This window comes from Carassius gibelio, chromosome B3 (genome assembly GCF_023724105.1).
Source record: "Carassius gibelio isolate Cgi1373 ecotype wild population from Czech Republic chromosome B3, carGib1.2-hapl.c, whole genome shotgun sequence".
NCBI classification, from domain to species: domain Eukaryota; kingdom Metazoa; phylum Chordata; class Actinopteri; order Cypriniformes; family Cyprinidae; genus Carassius; species Carassius gibelio.
The window spans coordinates 10,185,518-10,206,023 of record NC_068398.1 but is presented as its reverse complement, the minus strand read 5'-3'; the positions used below and the strand labels follow the sequence as shown (position 1 = coordinate 10,206,023).

Sequence of the window (20,506 nt, the reverse complement as noted above, 5' to 3'; positions counted from 1 at the left end):
TTTATTTTATATGTAACTATATATGCTTAGGGTTATTTAAATTATTTAATACAGTATTTACAATATATTTATTGCAACTGTTAAAAGAACAATTTAAGATTTGTAACACTTTACAACAAGGTTCACTAGTTAAAATGAAATGATAATGAACAATACTTCTGTAGCATACTAATTTCAGCATTTACTAATGCTTTATCATCAGTCTATGATTATCATAAGTTTTGTTTGTTGACATTAATGCACTGTGAACACAAACACTGAACTACTCTATTTTTATTAACTAACATTAACAGATACAAAGTGTAATAAATGTAGTGTTCATTGTCCGTTCATGTTAATTAATACATTAATGAATGTTAACGGACACCTTATTGAAAGTTTTAAATCTCAAAAGGTTTATATATATATATATATATATATATATATATATATATATATATATATATATATATATATATATATATATATATATATAATAAATCTCTTATTGCTCTCCAATTAATAATGGGAAATAAAATGCATAACATTTATTTTTAGAGTTATTTTAATCAGAAATGTGTTTCCATTACAGAACAATTTCTGTTTATTAAAGTAATGTGTGAATTTAATTGCATGAATTGTGAAATTGCATTGTGAGTCACACTATAGTCATGGCATTGCTGCCCTCTTGTGTTTCTTAGACTGATATTACTAAAAGGAAAAAGAAGCCTATAAGCTGCAGCACTGTGCTAACACTATTTGCTAACACGAATTACATTAAATGCAATAAACACAAATTATAATAAATAATTGTATGTATTCATATGCAATTTGTCATTGGATCTTTAGCACTGTTCTGAACACACACCACACAGTTTCTAAAAAGTGTAGGGAAAAAAGGGAGGGATGTGACTGTCCAGCATTACTTGATCATTTATTATTATTATTATTATTATTATTATTGGTTCTCAAGCATTGCTGTTTTACCCTTTCAGCACAGTCAACTATTTACCACAGACACCAGACACAACGCAGAGACAATGAAACTGACAGACAACACACAAAGCAACTACTTTCTTTAATACATAAATATATATATAAAGTTACTGATTTTAAAAAGCAGTATCTACACACAGAGAAAAACTAAAACAAATCATTTACAAGATATAACATAATTTAAGGCATCTAGAAGTAAATAAAAAAAAATCATTCATTGCACAAACTCACATTCTGTGTTTTCTACAGTCATTTGTTCCCAGAAGAACCTAAATTAAAATAATGTGAATGTCAATTACAACTGGCCTTTGTTAGCAATCCTGAAGGAGGAGGCTAGAGTAATAACTGAAATTATGCTTTCGAGATGATCTGAAGTGATTAAAGTTCCCACGTAAAAAGACCTAGACCTGCAATTCTGGTCCAGTCTATTTTTACAGCAGTCCAAGAACCGTTCTGCACTCTATCTGTGTACATAAGCTATGACAAATACATCTGATTGTCCACTAACAAGATAAGGATAAGAAAAGACTAGCTGTGTACTGAATGAACAAACTGAGTGTGGTGAAATCCACTGGTCAAACATCAAACATCAGTCTCTGAGTCTCTGATAAAAGGCACTGGACTGTAATCACAGTCGATGGTCATCTTAGTGCTGGGCTTCAGTGAGTTAATGTCTTTATGAATGAAGGAGCTCTTGACCTCCCTGCACCTCTGTCTGTCCAGCCAGTAGAAGGACAGCATGATGAAGAGACCAGCGGTGGAGCCGTTTATGCTGCAGGCGAAGAACACATAGGTGTATTGGCTAGTGCTGTCAACTAGGATTCCTGGGAAAACATATATCAAAAGTCACATGATAGAGAGAAACTCGGCAGCTTTTGTTTCCAAAATTGTGTTTGACATTCATTTTGTCTATGTGCATTCCAGCAATGAAAATGCTTGGATGAAAACCCATAAAAGTGACTATAAAAACCCATAAAAGCAAATCTGAAAAACAGTACTTTTATGATGCGATCTACTCCAAACCATGAAATTATATATTAAATTATTAATCAAATCATCATCAAAGTCTGGCCCCTGCTGGTAGATGTTGTAACAACAGTATTGTGTGTGTGGCTTACCATTTAAATGCTTGTGTAGTTTAATAAGACTTGCAAATTAGACATTTACACTACCATTTAAAAGTTGATTTTTGACATAAAAGTAAAATCAATCATTTTGACCCATACAATGTATTTTTGGCTATTGCTACACATATATCTGTTCTACTTCTGACTGCTTTTGTGCTCCAGGGTCACATATAAGGGTGAGTAAATGATGACACATTTCTAACTATCCTTAAAACATCAGACTGATATAGTGTGTGTGGTATGTGTGTGTGTGTGTGTGTGTGTGTGTATATAAATGTTTAATACCCTTAGAGCTCTTTCTTGAAATGTTTTGTTATTGCTAATCACAATTTATCTGTGAAGAAAATGAATGGTATATTAATTTGTGGGAGCCTGCTGTAGTGCATTGAAGAGCTCCTATCATAGACCTCTTTGCTGTCTGCCTTGACATTTAAGTTTCCTTGGTAATGGTAACTGGAGAGAATCCTTAGTGCTTGATGTTCTGCTCATATACAAGCCTTTCTGGACACCGGCCTGTAAATTAACTCACAATCTCATCGACTAACATAGGATTACGACTGATCTACCAATGACGTCACACGACCCTTACAGAATCACACACACACACGAACACATATGCAGCCTAAACCAACTGTCAAGCTCCAAAAAGCAGTTAAAAATACCAGATGTAGTCCATACAACTATTGCTCTGTATTCCAAACTCCCAGAGCTGGACTGGGGTCAAAATTTCATAAACCCACAGAAAATTTTGAAACCACTGTAACTACCGACAACCTACTGTAATTAGAATATATATATATATATATATATATATATATATATATATATATATATATATATATATATATATATATATATATAATTTTATATATAATTGATATATAATATCAAACAAGATAAATAACAGTAAATACTTATATTTATCTTTAATTATTAATTGAAGATAAATTACTTTTATTTAATATTTAACATTTAATTAATATTAAAAACATTTATATTTTAATATTAATTATAAATTAAAAATAAATAATAAAGTAACCTACATTGATTTTTTTTAAAGGTTTGTTGCAACTACATATGAGTATAATCATTTACAGAAGCCATTCTGAGTTTAATGATAATAACCACTTGAAACTGAGTAGGGAAGTAAAATAACAAAATAATAATAATAATATTAATAATAATAATAAAAGGAAAGGAAAGGAAAAATCAGTCATAGAACAGTTCTCCTGATGGCTAGGCCAGGCCTGCCAAGTACAGTACAGGTGGAGGGGAAAGAATTACGATGAAATACTGACCTAAATTGTGGTTTATTTATTACAAAGCAATTCTATAACATTAATTACTGAATGTTGTACATGAACTGAATATCTACTTCAAAGGAACTACTTTTATGGTGCTTTTTTGTTTGTTTTGGAGCTTGAGAGACACTTCATTGTTGTATGGAAAAGAATACAGTCTATGCACTTACACAAAACACAATCACATGAAGGTGACATTTTATTGTCCTTGACAAATACAAGCAAGCATGTCGTTTGAACCTACTAATGCAATACTAAAGCACATGCAAACTTTAGAAAAAAGCATTACATCACCTGCTAACGGCGGGCCAAGTAGAAACATGATGCTCTCCATAATACTGATGAGGCCCAGAGCGGATGGGAAGCGGCTCATCTCCACCGTGTCCATCAGTACGGTGAACAACAAGGAGCCGATCAGGCTCATAGAAATCCCAAACACTATAACATACGCCAGCAGCACTGGGAAACTGGCGGCCATCCCACAGATGCAGTTGCTTAATCCGTTGGTCAGCACCGCCGTAGCAAACAGGTATGCGAAGTTATGGCTTCCACGGAAGCGAGGCAACCCAAAAACCAGCGCCGTCGCGGGCCGAACGGTGATGTTGATCAACCCCAGGATGGCCATCAGTAGAGCGGCTCGGTCTTGCTCCATGCCGTGAGCGGTGGCATAGGGAACCAGGTAAACCAGGGGCACCACGAAGCCCAGCATCATCCAGGACACCCCAAGAGCGTAGGCACAGAAGTACGGGTTACTGCACAGCAGGTCGAAAGCCATGTGCCTGCGCAGGAAAGGCATGACGGTGGAGAGAGTGGCCCGCAGACGGCCTTTCAGACCCTCTCGTTCCTGAGTAATGGAAAGGCAATTGGTTTTGAGTTGGCGATTGTTCATCTGTCCGGCTTTGGCTTCCATCTTTGGTTTGGCCCCAAGGGGGCGCATTACGGCCCCACAAACGCAGCAGTTCAGCAGGACCCCTCCCAGCACCAGAAAGCTGCCCCGCCAGCCAAAGCTGCTGAGCAGATAGTTGGCTAGCAATGGTAGGGTGCTCAGCCCGAGTGCGGTGCCAGTGGAAGACAAGGCGTTGGCGAACGCCCTGCGCCGCACAAAGTAGTGGCCCACCATTGTAATCGATGGCTGGAAAGACAAAGAGAATCCCATTCCTGAGAAGGAGAGGTAATAATTCAGTCCATGCAGCCTACTGAGCAATCGTTTTCACACCGCTGTTTGTGAGAAGGTAATATACAGGCCTCCCTACCTGTGATAATGCCAGCAGTGATATACAGCTCTACTAAAGTCTGTGCAAATGAGCTGGCTACCATTCCCAGTCCGCTCAGGATCCCGCCAATAATTATTGTTGCACGGCAACCGAGGCACTCCACGAGAACACTACATATGGGGCCTACGGAAAGACAAAGGCATTGTTATGTGACCAATGATGAACACGGTTGGTCACGGTGTGCACACATTAGTTGCATCTGACTTACAGATGATCCTGTTTAATGACTGCACACATATGCAGATGATGACGAACAATGGTAGCTATTTGGAATTGAAACTGCAAATTAAAGTTTGGTCGCTGCATTTGATAAGCTGGTCTGAATTTGATTATAGGATCAGGCTGCCATTTCCAAGTACAGTAGTAGTATGATGCTGTCCACATAAGCATGGACTAGATTTACACAAATCACTCACATGTACTGAACCTTACAATGACATGCAGGGGGAAAAACTACACAATTCATAATTTGCTCTCTGAAGCATAGCTTGGCAACTCTGGCTTCGAAAACAGCATCAGAGTTGCCCAACCCTGCTCTAAAGAAACAGTTCACCCAAACATAAAATTGTTTTCATTATTTATATGATGTGATGAATATAGTCTTTCCAATTTTGTGTGAATTTCATTCATCATTGAAACACAAAATGAGATGTGTCGGCAGAATGTCTGAACTTCCCTTCAAGGAAAGTAGATGGTTTCCTTGTCCATCAAGGACAAATAAAACCATTAAAGTAGTTCTTTTTGCCAGAGCTCTCATTTTCAATGTAAGCAGAAGCTTAGAAATTCTGTCTAAGATGTCCATTTTGTGTTTTACGAAAGAATAAAAAGATGGGGGCGGAAAGATATGAGGGAGAGAAACTGATAAAAACAGAGCATGTGGTACCAGGTATGAAATATGACTAAAACACTTAATGTTACAGATCATATATTTAGACTAAGCTTACCTAATCCTTTTCTTGTGTCATTTTGAAAGCCTCCACTAAAATTGGATATATCATGAAATCCTGTTGCTCACCATAAATACATTATTGCAAGCTACTGTAACTTTGATTAGTTCCCACTGTAGATAATGGGGTTGTTAATGAACAGTTCTTTCATAAATTAATTGATGATATGTGATAAGCTTTATTTTAACTCTCAATTTTTTTTTTTTTGATTTTAGCAAAAACATTCAAAACCTAGCAAAAATCACAATTATAACTTTTCTTTCTTGTGTCCAGGCAAGAGGAAATCCATACTTCACGGAAATAGTTAATTTTTTAACTTGTTTTTCCTGTGAATGTTTTCTACTACATACATTTGTGTAAATGGACTGCATTTATATAGCGGTTTCAACAGACCACATGGCCATCCGAAGCACTTTACAATTTGCCTCACATTTACCCATTCACACACCGACTGCGGTGTCAGCCATTCAAGGCGCCATCCAGCTCGTCGGGAGCAGCTGGGGTTAGGTGTCTTGCTCAAGGACAAAGTGAGGAACTAACTGATCTCTGCTTCATTACAGTTTGCACATATGTTTTCACATATGGCTTCCTTCAAAAAAGCCGGTAAAAAAGTCGCGCGATAACGCGCGTCATCACTTCGATACCGAATTAGATCTGGCTTTTGTTCACACAGCGCTCGTTCCGGATCGATTACCGCAATGTTACTATGTCCCCGACCCGGGTTCGATTCGGTAATCAATTCCGGGACGTGGTTGCTTTCACACAGAAGGCGACCAGGCAATGTTACGGGAATATTGCGGGTCCGACGTGCAGTGTGAAAGGGGCTTTGGTCAGGTGGAGCCAGGGATTGAACCACCAACCTTCCAGTTTGTAGACAACCTACATGAACCACTGAGCCACTGCCGCCATACATTTGTGCACAGCATTTAAAGTTTGTTTAGTGTAAATGTTTTACTTTTAAATGTTTATATATGTCTTATTTATATTTTTATTACATACATACATTTTCACATTTAAAGTTTGCTTGGTGTACATTCTTTACTTTTAAATTTGTCTTTATATTTTCTTTATATACATTTTTTGCACTACATACATTAGTACTTTGTTTAAAATTTGATCTGTTTAAATTTTTCTTAAATAAAATGTACTTGTCAAACGTGTACTTTCCTTGTTAATGGTGCATGTGGATTAGAGCAACAGGTATCATCAAGCTAAATGTCACAATTTAAAAGATTAATAATACACTTTTACTTAAAACTCCCTTTAAACCACTATTGAGTATTTGTATCATATTCTGCTCGTGGTTTAAAATAGTGGTAATTATTTCTCCAAATGTGCACACAATTGGATAAGAGCCCTGATGAATGCTGTATATTGCATGTAAGTGAACACAAACCTGAGAAAACTTGAGTGCATTATGAGTGATAATTCCTATTCAAAATATCAAATGTTACAGATTAATAATTTTGCACTCCTGGAATAAATTAAGAATTTAATGTCACTGCAAAGCAGATTTATCATAAACAGTGGTCAAATACCAAAGCTGGAGTCTTACATCTTTATAATGATGCTATTTATTATTAATATTATATTTATAATAAATGGGTAAATAAATATGCAAGGTAATCTTTTTCAAATACTGCACAAAAGTTTATTTACAACACACATAACTGCCCTCCTCCTCTACAGGCTGTGCCAGTCCCAGCACAGGCTCTGCTGCTGAAGGTGGATCCCATGAACTCTCAAAGGCTTCTCCATGACTCTCACAAAGGTTATGTAGAGCACAGCATGTCAGCACCATAGATTTCACAAGGTCGACGGCACAGTCATTTCTTTTCATAAGGCAACGCCATCTTCCTTTTGATCTACCAAAAGCATTTTCATTTTGCATTTTGAGATTTTCATGTTGTAGAACCGCTGTTCCGCTGTTAGCCGTCCAGTGTCAATGAATGGTTTTAATAGCCAGTTCTGCAAGGGATAGGCAGAGTCTCCAATGATGTTGTAGCCAACATTCACCCAGCAATGTTTTTGGTGCTAGCTGGTATGTGGTTTCCACGGCTTGCCACCTCCCACAGTGTGGACAGTCTCAAAACCCGAGCATCATGCAGGCTTCCAGGCAGTCCTGTGAACACATTCCAGAAAAGTCCCTTTCCATCCACAACACTTTGAAGGATGATGGAGTGCCAGCCTTTATGGTTGAAATAGTCACAGTGATAGTCTTGTGGTGCTATTATGGGTATGTGTGATCCATCAATAGCACCAATACACTGTGGAAGTCCCCATCTGTTCTCAATGTAGGCAGCCATTTCTTTAAACCTCTCCTGATCTGGAAAACCAATTTGTTCTGGTATCAACAATGTCACTGCTGCAGCACAGAACTCCTGAACACCGAGACACAGTTGAAATGCTTGCTCCAAAAAGATGTCCAACACTTCTGTACTCAGAGGCGGTAGCAAGCTTCCACAGTGCAATGGCTACTCTCTTCTTTAGCGGTACACACACAAGGAAGTTTGTGTCCTGTCTCTCCATCGCAGGACGCAGTTTGTTGCACAAGTAAATAAACGTTTCTTCCGACATTCTAAAGTTCTCCAACCACTGCGTGTTTGTAAACCCAGGAACAATCACCACTCAGAAGCTCTGTTAAAACATCTGAAATACACAGAGTACACATTTTAATACCTACAGCTAAATCCATTTTATGTTTTGTGACAATATAGCGATTGAGACCCTAAACAAGATTAGCTTACCCTCGTGCGCCGTCGGACAAATCGTTGTAAGAGTTCCCAGACTCGTTTTTTTTTTTTTTTTTTGCAGTAATTTGTTTTACTGCCATCAGCCTCATTTTAAACACATTTCTCCGTCTTGAAGTTAAAAACATCCACATGCCGAGAATCAAGAACAACATCCCCTCGGCAACTATTAACGATCAGTCCCACCCACTTTGAAGCGGTACTAACTGCAGTGGAAAAGCAACCGAGCTAAAGCGAACCGAGCTGTGCCGTACCAAGTCGAATCGTACCAAGCAGTGGAAAAAAGAAGCAAGCCGAACCATTCCGTGCCGAGTCGAGCCGTACGGAGCCGAGTCGAGCCGTACCATGCAGTGGAAAAGTGAAGCGAGCCGTACCATTCCGCGCCGAGTCGAGCCGTACCATGCAGTGGAAAAGCGAAGCGAGCCGTACCATTCCGCGCCGAGTCGAGCCGTACCGAGCCGAACCGAGCCGTACCATGCAGTGGAAAAGCGAAGCAAGCCGAACCATTCCGCGCCGAGTCGAGCCGTACCATGCAGTGGAAAAGCGAAGCGAGCCGTACCATTCCGTGCCGAGTCGAGCCGTACCGAGCCGAACCGAGCCGTACCATGCAGTGGAAAAGCGCCATAAATGCAGCAGTTTTGAACGTGTTATACATTTTAAAAACAGATTTATCTACACATTTACCCACAGATTAATCCTTTCTTTAGTTCACTGTGACATTGCTTTACTGAGATCTACTGTGCTAGAGTAAATTAATTAATGGCACAATATAAAATGTTACAGTATAAAGACTTTTCTTCACACATAACGTACCAATGCATTATCCCTCATGAACAAATGCAACATCTGATGTTTGGATACGTGCATTCGAATGTATTATAATGATATCCTTCATGAACAAACATGGCATCTGATATGTATATATTAACATGCCTTTCAATCACATATGCAAATATAGTTTGAAATACAGAAATTTCATTGCCTGTTGTGTGTGTTGTCACATTAACGTGGACAAACAGAACAAGCTGACATGGTTAATATCACAAGTTCCATTTAAAGGTTTTTGGCCCCATCTGCCTTCCATATTTTAACAACTCATGTCTGTCCATCAGTCATAAAAGAGATACTGTCATTGAGTAAGAATGTACAACATTGTTCTGCACCTATGCAAACCCTTCCAAAAGTCAAAATTATGCTGAGATGAGGTTCAAAGGAAAGTCAAATCAATCTTCCAAAGTAATTAAATTTATACTCATGTTTTGATATTTGGATTAAGTTATTGATTACATTTTTAGAAAGCAATTACTAATTTATATTGGAATAGTATATACTTTTAAAGTAATCCTCCTAACTTTGATCCTGTCCCAAACTCGCGCCATTGGCTGGAATGTCTAACCACTCAAACAAATTGAGCAACGTTCTTAAATTGTTTATACATTTCAGGAAATCAGCCTATTTGGATTATTTATGGTTCTCTTTGCACATTAGCCTAGAAGGGAAAAAAAATACACATCTTTAAAAAGTAATTTCATCAATTAGAGTCTGGGAAGGTATCATATCCAAAGACACAATGAGTGAAAACGAGTGTGAAAGAATATCATCATCACTTTATGGCCTTTTTTTGTGTTAAATGAGAAACCTGATTTGATTTGACACTTTGCACCCACTGAGCACAGCAGTTAGTACAGTGCAAATTACTCCAAGCTCTTTAAAACATCAAGAGAGATTGAACATTTGCCCTGCTTAAATTAATACTTTCGGCGTCACGGCACTGCATGAACACAAACTCATAAGATCTCCTTAACATTGTCTTTGGCACTAACTTGCCCAGCTGACAGCAAAGAGAAAGGGCTGGAAAGACAAATAAACCTTTCTCAAAGAAAAACAATGGTATCTTGGCCTATCCAGAGCCAGTCCAGGAATATAATAACAACCTCCCGCCTGATTCAGAGCTGTCTGGCTGAGCATATGCATTTCAGTTCACCGGTTCCTGAAAAGTGTGCTCTAGGTTACACTTTATTTCGATACTCCACTTGAAACATTCTAGTAACTACAAGTAATTTTGCAACTGCATTTCAATTAACTCTCAATGGTATATTGTTAGGTTAGGGTTAGGTTTAGGGTTTGAAGAATAAGTTGACATGTACTTACATGTTACTTAATAGTCAGTAGATTATCTAAAGTGGACTATTAAAATACAGTTAAGGCGATATTTGTAGATGTTCAGTACAATACAAATTATTGTGTGTAAATCCCCACAAGTGAAACCTGACATATTTGACATTGTGGGATTTATGGAGATAAATGTGATTTCAATCGAATACAGTGTGTATGATTTGTGCCTTTTCTGTTATGTAACAATGGAAACGGATTGCATATCTGGTGTACTTTGTCCTCAAGCGTAGCTGCCTAGAAGCGATGAATGAGCTGCTTTAAGCTGAATAAAAATGCCTGCCCCCCAAATCCGTTTCACCATGTCGACTATTCCTTAAGTTAGTGATTGGGATGGTGTGCAATAGCTGGGTAAATTTCCCTGTGAAGTGATACATTAATGCACACTCCTTACAATTCAGAATCTCACTTAAGAAGGCCAAACTCCCGCTGCCATCCTCTGAGCTCTTTGTGTGCTAATGTTTCATGTTGTGAAACAGATCAGTGTTGCACAGCCAATTAAGTACAGTAACCTGATAGAAGTGTTTTTCGGAGACTGTACATGACCCTGTGGTGCGGGTGAATGCGTAACAAACAGAGGATGAACTAATGGATCAAACACATGAATCAGCTCCCTACCGCCTGCATGCAGCACTGCCATCATGATGGCTGGCACCCATGACGTTTCAGTGTTGCTGGCTTTGAAGTCGTTCTGCAAGTCTGTGTAAAATATCCCGATGCAAGAAGGGAAAGCCAGAGTCATCGCTAAGACCAGAACGGTAGCAGCAACAACCACCCAGCCCCAGCCACCATCAGGGGCCACCGGGCCACCGCTGCTGTCCTCCGCTCCTCCGGTGGAGTGCAAACTGGAGGAGGCCTCTTCCTGTTGGTCCGGCTCCTCAGACCCAGGATCTGTTTCCACGGCCTGCAGAGAGGACGTCCTGCTCCGTGTTACAGAGGCTGTGGCAGCATCTGCGATGTTTGTCTGGACCTGATGAACCTCCACACCCTCGGTCATAATGTCTCCTCACTCAAGCGTCTACAGGGATGAGACAAGCACATTATCATCTATTACAGTACTATCTAAACACATGGGTTTATATTTTGGATTGAAAAAATAACAATCTTGTATTGTCAAAAGGAGATTCAAACTTCTTTAAAGTCGACTGCATCACATCCCGGAGACTTTCAAAAGGGTTAAGGTCAGGACTTTGTGGTGACCAATTTATGTGTGAAAATGATTGATCATGATGACTGAACCACTATTTCACAAATTTGGGTCTAATGAATCTTGACATTGTCTATGTACAAGGGAATGTTGTCTGACATGACTGTGTGAGAAATAAAAGCTACACTTTACATCAGTTATAGTGTTAAAGGATTTGAATTATTACCAAACATACAACCTGCCAGAAACATATTAATCATTGTGATAATGATCCAATCCTAGTCTCAGTATTCGGTATTTGCTTATTTACATCTAAACAGCGACTTTTCTGCTTTTAAATTCATGTAAACTGTCACGATCATTCAGCCACACAACTATGTGTGTGTATTGTGAGTGCTGAGTAACTAATATCTTTTAGATCACTGTTTGTGTCGAACACTGAGAGACATGTTATCCTGTAAAAAATAAATAAATAAATAATATATATATATATAGGTTAATGCATATTTCATGCAATTATTCATGTTATATTATATTATATTATATTATATTATATTAAGGTTAGGATTATAAACAATGCAGTATTGATCTTAAGGTTTCTGAATTTTTACATTTACATTTTTTTTAAATGCATTAGTGAATTTTTTTTTTATTGGTTTTAAAGTCATCAGCAGTTTTTTATTTATTTATTTATTTATTATTATTATTATTATTATTATTATCTTTACCGTACATTTTTAATTCATATTCACTTCACCTTCTTTGAAACAGATTTTTTTTAAATACTACTTAAAATTGTATTCATAGGCCTAGCCTACTTCATCATATCACAATGCGTGTGATATTCACCATAGGCTACTTTACCGCAGCTAGGTCTCTTTTAAGCAGCACCAGGACAAAATAACCTTTCTGCATTGCTTCTGCAGATAACGCAGTCAGTTTCTGAAAAGCACCGGTTACCTGTACGGACCGTTGCGCATTTGGAGTAACAGTCTCGACGACCGTGAATTATTTGTTTTCGTTCACGCGCTTCATATTTTGTTCACCTGTCCCCATGAGAGAGCGGCTTGACAAGCCAGAACTTGAACGCGCCGCAGGCTATCGGTTCTTTCAGCACAGCGCGAGCAGCCTGATTCATTGTATCATAACACAATTAAAGTGCCTTAATTCACGATATAAAGTATCTAGATCATCAGTTATCTTACCTTTATACTGCAAATCCTAGTAACTCAAATAAAGCTGAGGTCAAGAGATTAAAACAGCACGCCTGCTTCATTTACAGTCAGTCATCTGTAGCTCAGCATGAACTCCAATAAAGCAGCCAGCAGGTCATTATGTCCGGCTGAATGCGAAATAAACCAAATAAACACCAATATGTTTCCCCCTCACCTTTAGGAGGTAGATGACATCTGTAGCATACTTGACGCTGAGTGGTCCTCGTGTGAGCTGTTGACCGCACGCCCCGTGGCCCGCGGGACTGAGAGAGAGAGAGAGAGAGAGAGAGAGAGAGAGAGACGGACGGGATTAGACCCAACTCGTGACGGTAGCTAGGCTACTACTGTCGGACGCTGTCGGACTCTGACGTAATAGACCGACAGTGTGGCCAATGGCATCCACGTCAATGCGGAGAGCATCCCGTCATGATAAGACACTGTACGATGTTTTGCTTTTTCATACCATATTTTTGTTGATGTTTGGTAGTTATAGCCTACGACTTCTCCCGGTCACCACTATGAGGTTAAAAGTAAAATAAGAGTACACTAGCCTAATATAATTTTAAATATTAAAATATTAAGCTCTAAAGACCCGAGAAGAAGAAAAGTTTTAGGAGAATGTATTTATTTATTTATTTACCCCCATGTTTTTACATTATTTACAGTAGGCTATTAAAATAAATGTAATTACTAATTATTATTATTATTATTATTATTATTATTATTATTATTATTATTATTATTATTATTATTATTATTATTATTTTAAAGATATTTCATTCATAAGTTATGCAATGTCCTTGGTATGGACATCGGGACTCAATTTCTTTATACATGAATGAACATACATAGGCAAAAACAATTATTATTTTTTTTTATCACCAATACAATTTAATTATTCCAGATTTTTTTCAAAACTTTGTATAAAGATGATTCTCAACTATGTTATAAAAGAATGATTAAATGTATAATTTTCTTTCTACAAAATGTGTGTAAAATGACCATAAACGGGCTTTCTCCTAATATACATATAAACTAAATCTAATTTGCATATTCATGTGTTTTTGGGGCAACATGTAATGAAAAAAAAGGGTAATAATGGGAGTAGTAACTGCCAGGATTTTCATATTAATATATAATATTTCATAGAATATTGAAATAATTTCTTTCCCTATTCATTTGTTATGTCTTCAAAATTAGTCCCGGTGTCCTCATATATGTATGGAATCAACATCCTGTTTCGTAATTCATATTTTGATATGAAACCCCATATCATTTTCCTGAGTTGATTTTCCTGATGTTGATATATGACACACAATTGAAAAATTAGACAGATTTAAATGATAATTACAAAATATTATCATATTTCCATAAGAGTGTCACTAAATTAATTTTAGACATAGTTGATGACCAATGAGAGGGAGTGGTCATGGTGAAACATCCAATCATTTGGTATCTCTGCAGCCCTGAATGTGCTCTGTACAGGACATCCACACTTTAAACTGTGGCATGTACAGTCTCATACAAATTCACAAAAATATAATGTCCTCATTTTAGGCTGCAGGGTCCAAGAGGTCAATACAGAATGATATAGAAGACTGTGTTTTATACAGTTTGTGTTGCTGTGTCATTCTGGTGGTGAGCATTAAGTGTTCTAGCATTTTGATATCAGATAACTTTTAAACAGCTGTTCTCTTTAGCTTGTGTGTGGATTACTGCACCTATATATTTTCAAGCACTGAAATGTAGCCTACTGATAACAACCACACACTCTCTCACACACACACTAATATATAAGTTACGATAATATAGCCTATATAAAAGTGTTTGTTTACATAATATATGTGTGTGTTGTGAATATTTAGGTATATATAGATACACAGACATACGAAATATATGGTGAAAACATTTACATGTAATTTATATGTGCATTATAGTCATATAATTTATATATAAATTTTAATATAAATGTAATATAAATGTGATATTTTTCATAAATATATACAAAGATGTGTGTATTTTTTTTAAGTAATGCTTAATGGCTTAAAAATTACTTATTTTTATGCACTTCAAACACACACACACACACACAAGCAAATTTTACTTTGTTTCAGATAATCAGATTATCTTGTGTTTTATTAATTCTGCCAGTAGGGGATGATCTTTAAAAAAATGATGGACATTGAAAGAGTTTAGTGTAAATATGTGTAATAATTGTTTCAAAAATAAAATAAAGGTACCTAAAATTATTTAATAATATAGCCTAATGAACTAATTCTTTTCATATTTTAGACTTAATGTGTCTAAAAAAAATCTTAATGTCTTTTTTTCTTAAAAGAGCTGGCCATTTGACTTCAATTTTGTTCTAATAAAAGTACATTTTGTCAGTCTTTGTCTCACTTGAAATCTGCACGATCTGAGAGTGATGAGCGGTGTCTGTCGCAGTGTGGTGTTGTCTCCCGTCCGCTGGGTGTCGCGAGCGAGAGCGGGTTTCTTATGCGCGCTTCCGCTCTCCGGCCGCCATCATCATCGCGCTTCTGTCATTGCAGCGGTTTGATCCTCGAGCAGTAAGTACGTGTCCAAATTCAGTCATTTGACAAATATTAAGGCGCCGTTTGTTTTCATTTTATTAAAAAATAAACATTAGGTTTTATCTTGCCCGTTTATGAGAAATGACGCGCTTTGGGGCTGGTTATATTCGTGTTTATCTTATATAAGCCTACGCTGACCTTGTCTTGTTCACTTGTGTACAGAAGGAACTGTACTGTACTGTACTTTTAGCATAATTCCTGATAAATCGGGATACAGTTGACTTTATGAAATCTATTTAAATGCGAAAACGTTTTTTCTTCTGCTTCAGTATGCCAAGTTAGAGCCACTTGGCTGGTGTCAGTCTTTCTCAGTGTGTGTGTGTTTTGGTGAACTGTGACCGATTTGATGTAAGGTTACATGTTGAGAATGTTAATCTGGATAACATTAAGTGCTTGGCTTCCAAATAAAAATGTTAAATATTATATATATATATATATAAAACATTTAAATTCGTATTACACCAGTTGTCCCTACAGTTTGCTTTGTATGCAGTTGGTGCAGTTTGTTAAACCTGTGAAAGATATTTTGTCATTCTCAATAGCCATGTCTGCCTGAAATGTTTTGCCAGGAGCAGAGAGATGGCAGGTCGCCGTGCAGCAGTGAAGGCCATCGATTGGGTGGCTTTTGCGGAGAGGGTCCCACCGAACCAGAGGGCCATGTTCAACAGCTTGAAGACCCGCAGTGACTCCATCGCAGCCAAGTGAGTCTGACTGCGGATCAAACACACAATCTCCACTAGCACACTGTTTATTAACATAGTGGTTTCAAAGCTGTGCTGGGTTTTGTGTTTTTTTTTACCATCAAAGGGCGATACATAAACCATCATCATCACTGTGCCCTTGAGCGAAACCCCACAGGTCAGGTGCAGGTCAGTGGACTGTCCTGGTGATAAGTGTAGACTGATTGTTGGGGGATAAAGACTTTTCTTTAGCAGTTTTTTTTTTTTTAGATACTAAATCAGTACTTGTGGACCTTGTTTCAAATATTTTTCTACAAAGGTTGGTTTTGAAGTTAGTCTCAGTCCAGTCAGAGCCAGTTCTGTTGTCCAGACAATATTAGACAAAAATGTTATTTTTCTGATGTGATTACAACATTAAGTTACATTTTACAATTTGAAACCATAGTTTTCTATTTGAATGTATTTAAAAATCCAATTTATTTTCAAATTTGCCGATTTGCTGCTCCAAAAAAAAAAAGATTATTTGTGATGCTTAATAGTTTTGTGGAGACTGTGATACACTGCCGTTCAGGATTAATACTTTTAATCATTAAGGACACATTCAATTAAGTTACTGTATCATCAGAGAGCAACATGGTAAGTTAGCAGAATACAGGTCGAACGGCCTTCTTAATGTTCATAATAATAAAGGTAGAACTATAGCTGATCAGGCTTCTAGCTAGTTTAAAATGTTAATTTTTTTTTATTTGCACAAATAGCCTGATTAAAACATGTGACAATTTTTTTTTTTTTTATAAATACAAAATAACCAGCGACGCATCGAATTGCAAGAATGATTCTTTTAATTTTATTAGCCTAAATTAAGTGTAAACGGTGATTGATAATGGATAGTGTATTTGTGTTATCAAGGTCGCACTGTTGAGGCTCAGTCTGTCTCTTTGTGAGAAGTGAGTGTAACCACGCACATAAAGAAACTCAAAAGAAACACACTGAGGTACAAATTCTGAATGTTTAGTTTATCCATAACATGAAATAGTTAACCTATCAAGGCATGTTCAAGCCATGGAGGCAGAAAATGTATATATTTATACCACTTCATATAGATAACACATTTCACAGTAATAATTTTTTCTCCAAAAATTGTCATGATTACAAATGTGATTTATTTATTTATTTACAACTTTTTAATCACCATATTGCCTGTTTTTGCACAATTTCGACAACAAAAATAATTCAAAATAAAGCCATATTACTGTTTTGTGTCTCTGAGCAACATGACATTGAAATGATTCGGTTCAAGTGCAATGACTTGTTTATTAAATATGACTTGCTGCTACCTCCTGGCTGTTTTAATTTCACGTTTAAAGTACTGTATTTTCCAGCCTATAAGTCACACTATTTTTTCATAGTTTGGCTGGTCCCGCGACTTACAGTCAGGTGCGACTTATCAAAATTAATTTGACATGAACCTAGAGAAATGAACCAAGAGAAATCATCACCGTCTCCAGCCGCGTGAGGGCTCTCTGTGCTGCTCAGGGCTCCTGTAGTCTACACTGAAGACTTAGAGCGCCCTCTCGCGGCTGTAGACGGTAATGATTTCTCTTGGTTCTTGGTTCTGAATAAATGCGATTTATAGTCCAGTGCGACTTATAGTCCGAAAAATACGGTACCTTTTTATTATTTAAATAATTTCACTTAATTTAACGTTTTGTTTAATATATCAAAACATTGTTTACGCATTTGTGAATATGGTATATGATGTCTCACTTGTCCATGTATGAAGACGTTGTGCAGCACAAATCCGTGAATGAATGTTCTGCAGTGAGGTAAACTTCTACAGATTTCTGCTTCTCATGGAGTAGGGAGCAATGAACAGCGTGTAGGGACTGTGTCAATGGGTACACAGCTCATCCACAGAGCTCACTTCTAATGAGCTGATTATATATATTGAAAATATGCAGAGCAGGGGGTCACGAGAACTGAGTTGGGAACCGCTGTGCTAGAGTAATGATGCTGAAAATTCAGCTTTGCTTCACAGAAATAATTTATATTTAAATTAGATTCACTTAAAAAAAAACAAAAAAAACTGCTGTTTTAAATTGTAATCATATTTCACAATACTACTGATTTACTGTATATTTGAAAAACCAAGCATTGGTAAAGATAAAAGACATCTTTTAAAAATTACCATTTAGCAAATATAGAAATGTGAATAAATGCTGAATTACACAAACGCAGGTTTTTGGATTTAGATATAGATTTAGCAAATTTCAGAAACTGAAATTTCACATCAAACAAGTCAATTATTATTTGTGCCCAACTGTTTTTACTTGCAGACTTTCATCCTTGCCAGAGAAACCAGCTGCCATCGATTGGAGTCACTACAGGAGTGTTGTGGCCAAAGCAGGCATGGTGGATGAGTTTGAGAAGAAGGTGAGATCCAGTGGATTCTCAGTGTCTCAGTTTCTCGCTCTGCTATGTGTCTTATAGGCTTCTGTTTCTCAATCTACAGTTCGCTGCATTGTCGGTCCCTGAGCCAGTGGACACTCAGACAGCAAAGATTGACGCCCAGGAGCAGGAAGCTGTGAGTATCCCCTCATACAGCAGCTAAACCTTTTCAGTATTCATGTATTTGCTCTGAATCGGTTTCACGTTGTTGATGAAATGAACACACAGAAATTTGTTGTGTCTCTTGATGTATTTCAGAGCAAAACCGCAGCTTCTTACTTGGAAGCATCTAAAGCTCGTATTGCAGAGTATGAGAAGATTGTAAGTTCAACCTGCAGTGTCATTGTATCGTGTTGATAGACTGGAATAAACTGCTAAAATTAGTAAATTAAGTAAAAAAAGTGCATGCAAGCGCCAACCCATTTCATGTTTGTGCAGATGGACCAGAACATGAACCCATATCATTAATTTATAAGAAGTTATGATTGCTTGCTGTGGCCCAATTAATATTGAATAGTCCGAGAAACATAATACTCATAAATAAAATGATTGGATTTGATCGAATTCAACATTTTGAAGCATTTAATCATTTTTCCCGTCTGACTGTTTGTCCTTGGCAGCTTGAGAAGTTCAGGAACATGATTCCTTTCGATCAAATGACCATAGAAGATCTCAACAACACCTTCCCAGAGACCAAGCTGGACAAGGCGAAGCATCCATACTGGCCGTACAAGCCGATCGCCGACCTGTAATTTATTAGCAGCACCCAGAGCGTCAGTCATGTGTCTTTCAGTCTGAGGTTGTTCTGTATAGTCTGCTGAAGTAATGCTTCTGCTGTAGAAGTGATTCCAATCATGAAATGACTCATTACTGTTTTATTTGTGGAGAAAAATAAATAAAATAAATTGTTTAAATATGACTTTTTCATTATTATTTTTTTGAGTGCATTTTAAAAACTGAAGCAAAATGACTAATAGTAAATGTAAAGCAAGCCATGAGAGGTTGTGTTAAAGATTTTTCCAAACAATATATATATATATATATATATATTTATAAAGGAGAAGCCTAGTTCACCCAAAATTTAATATAGAAGTTTGATTCTTCATCAGATGAGTTTTTGAGAAATTTAGCATTACATCACTTGTGCATTAAGGACTTGTGCATATCTCCTCTGGAGATAATGGGTGCCGTCAGAATGAGTGTCCAAACATTTGATAAAAACATCAATAATCCACACTACATTGACACTAAAGAGAGATGTAAAGATTTGTTACGTACAATCATTTAGCTAACAGATTTATTCTTGGTGGACAAATAAATGCATGGGTGACCACTCTATTTGGCAATGGCCTTTTAAACTATAGTGTGCTTTTAAAATGGGCATTTATTAGTAATGCACTACAAGTCTGTAGGCATGTTAGCGATGTTAGCCACGATTTTTATATCTCTACTTATTTAACTGGAATCAAAAATGTAAGGTAGTTTTTATTTTTTATTTTATTTTTTTTATTTTTCTTTTTTTGTGTGACGTGACGTTACGTGACGTGAAAGGATTTTCTTTAGGGAACTAGTTTACCGGAACACTGAAAATATTTAGAAATATTCAATAAAACAATGTAGTATTTTTTTTTTCTTTACTAGCGGAAAATGTATTATATTTCAGTCTGTCAGATTCAAGCCGAAAAGGCTGTTGGCTAAATTACAGACTGTGTAATCCAAATCATATTTCACTGAAAATGCTGTGCGAAACTTGAATTTTCATGCATCAGCTAAATAGTTTGGGCATCTTTGATTAATGGTCACCACTGTATAGAAGTTATGAATTGAAATGGGAGCTGCGCTGTGAATGTCTTTTATGCGATGCTTCGCTTTAGTCATGG

General features: G+C 37.0%; 2 protein-coding genes across 5 annotated transcripts; one reads left to right on the top strand and one right to left on the bottom strand.

The window, feature by feature from the left end:
* Positions 1-995: 995 nt before the first annotated feature.
* LOC127951945 (monocarboxylate transporter 6-like) lies at positions 996-13,200 on the bottom strand. Of its 3 annotated transcripts, none has more exons than XM_052550106.1 (5): positions 13,083-13,200; positions 11,165-11,564; positions 4,657-4,800; positions 3,698-4,561; positions 996-1,799 (listed from the first exon to the last, which is right to left on the bottom strand). In XM_052550106.1, exons 2-5 carry the CDS (start codon positions 11,541-11,543, stop codon positions 1,558-1,560), a joined length of 1,629 nt encoding a protein of 542 aa, XP_052406066.1. In that variant the 5' UTR covers positions 11,544-11,564; positions 13,083-13,200; the 3' UTR covers positions 996-1,557. The 3 variants fall into 3 exon arrangements, with proteins under 3 accessions (XP_052406066.1, XP_052406065.1, XP_052406067.1); XM_052550105.1 differs by lacking the exon at positions 13,083-13,200 and adding an exon at positions 12,899-13,068; XM_052550107.1 differs by lacking the exon at positions 13,083-13,200 and adding an exon at positions 12,899-13,068 and having other exon boundaries at positions 1,615-1,747.
* A 2,131-nt stretch (positions 13,201-15,331) lies between these two features.
* Positions 15,332-19,545, top strand: LOC127953269 (ATP synthase subunit d, mitochondrial). 2 transcript variants are annotated; one of them, XM_052552286.1, is made up of 6 exons: positions 15,332-15,478; positions 16,068-16,199; positions 18,515-18,611; positions 18,691-18,762; positions 18,885-18,947; positions 19,247-19,545. In XM_052552286.1, the coding sequence occupies exons 2-6, from the start codon at positions 16,078-16,080 to the stop codon at positions 19,376-19,378; spliced, it is 486 nt and encodes a 161-aa protein (XP_052408246.1). In that variant the 5' UTR covers positions 15,332-15,478; positions 16,068-16,077; the 3' UTR covers positions 19,379-19,545. The 2 variants fall into 2 exon arrangements, with proteins under 2 accessions (XP_052408246.1, XP_052408245.1); XM_052552285.1 differs by having other exon boundaries at positions 15,341-15,474.
* Positions 19,546-20,506: the final 961 nt, after the last annotated feature.

Excerpts from the sequence above, each read along its gene's own strand:
- LOC127953269 (XM_052552285.1), top strand. The coding sequence starts at position 15,404 with ATGCGCGCTTCCGCTCTCCGGCCGCCATCATCATCGCGCTTCTGTCAT. Across the intron at positions 15,475-16,067 it reads AGCGGTTTGATCCTCGAGCA|GAGCAGAGAGATGGCAGGTC; the intron begins GTAAGTACGTGT and ends ATGTTTTGCCAG. Across the intron at positions 16,200-18,514 it reads AGTGACTCCATCGCAGCCAA|ACTTTCATCCTTGCCAGAGA; the intron begins GTGAGTCTGACT and ends TTTTACTTGCAG.
- LOC127951945 (XM_052550106.1), bottom strand. The coding sequence starts at position 11,543 with ATGACCGAGGGTGTGGAGGTTCATCAGGTCCAGACAAACATCGCAGAT. Across the intron at positions 4,801-11,164 it reads GGCAGTGCTGCATGCAGGCG|GCCCCATATGTAGTGTTCTC; the intron begins GTAGGGAGCTGA and ends GTCTTTCCGTAG. Across the intron at positions 1,800-3,697 it reads ACTTGGCCCGCCGTTAGCAG|GAATCCTAGTTGACAGCACT; the intron begins GTGATGTAATGC and ends ATGTTTTCCCAG.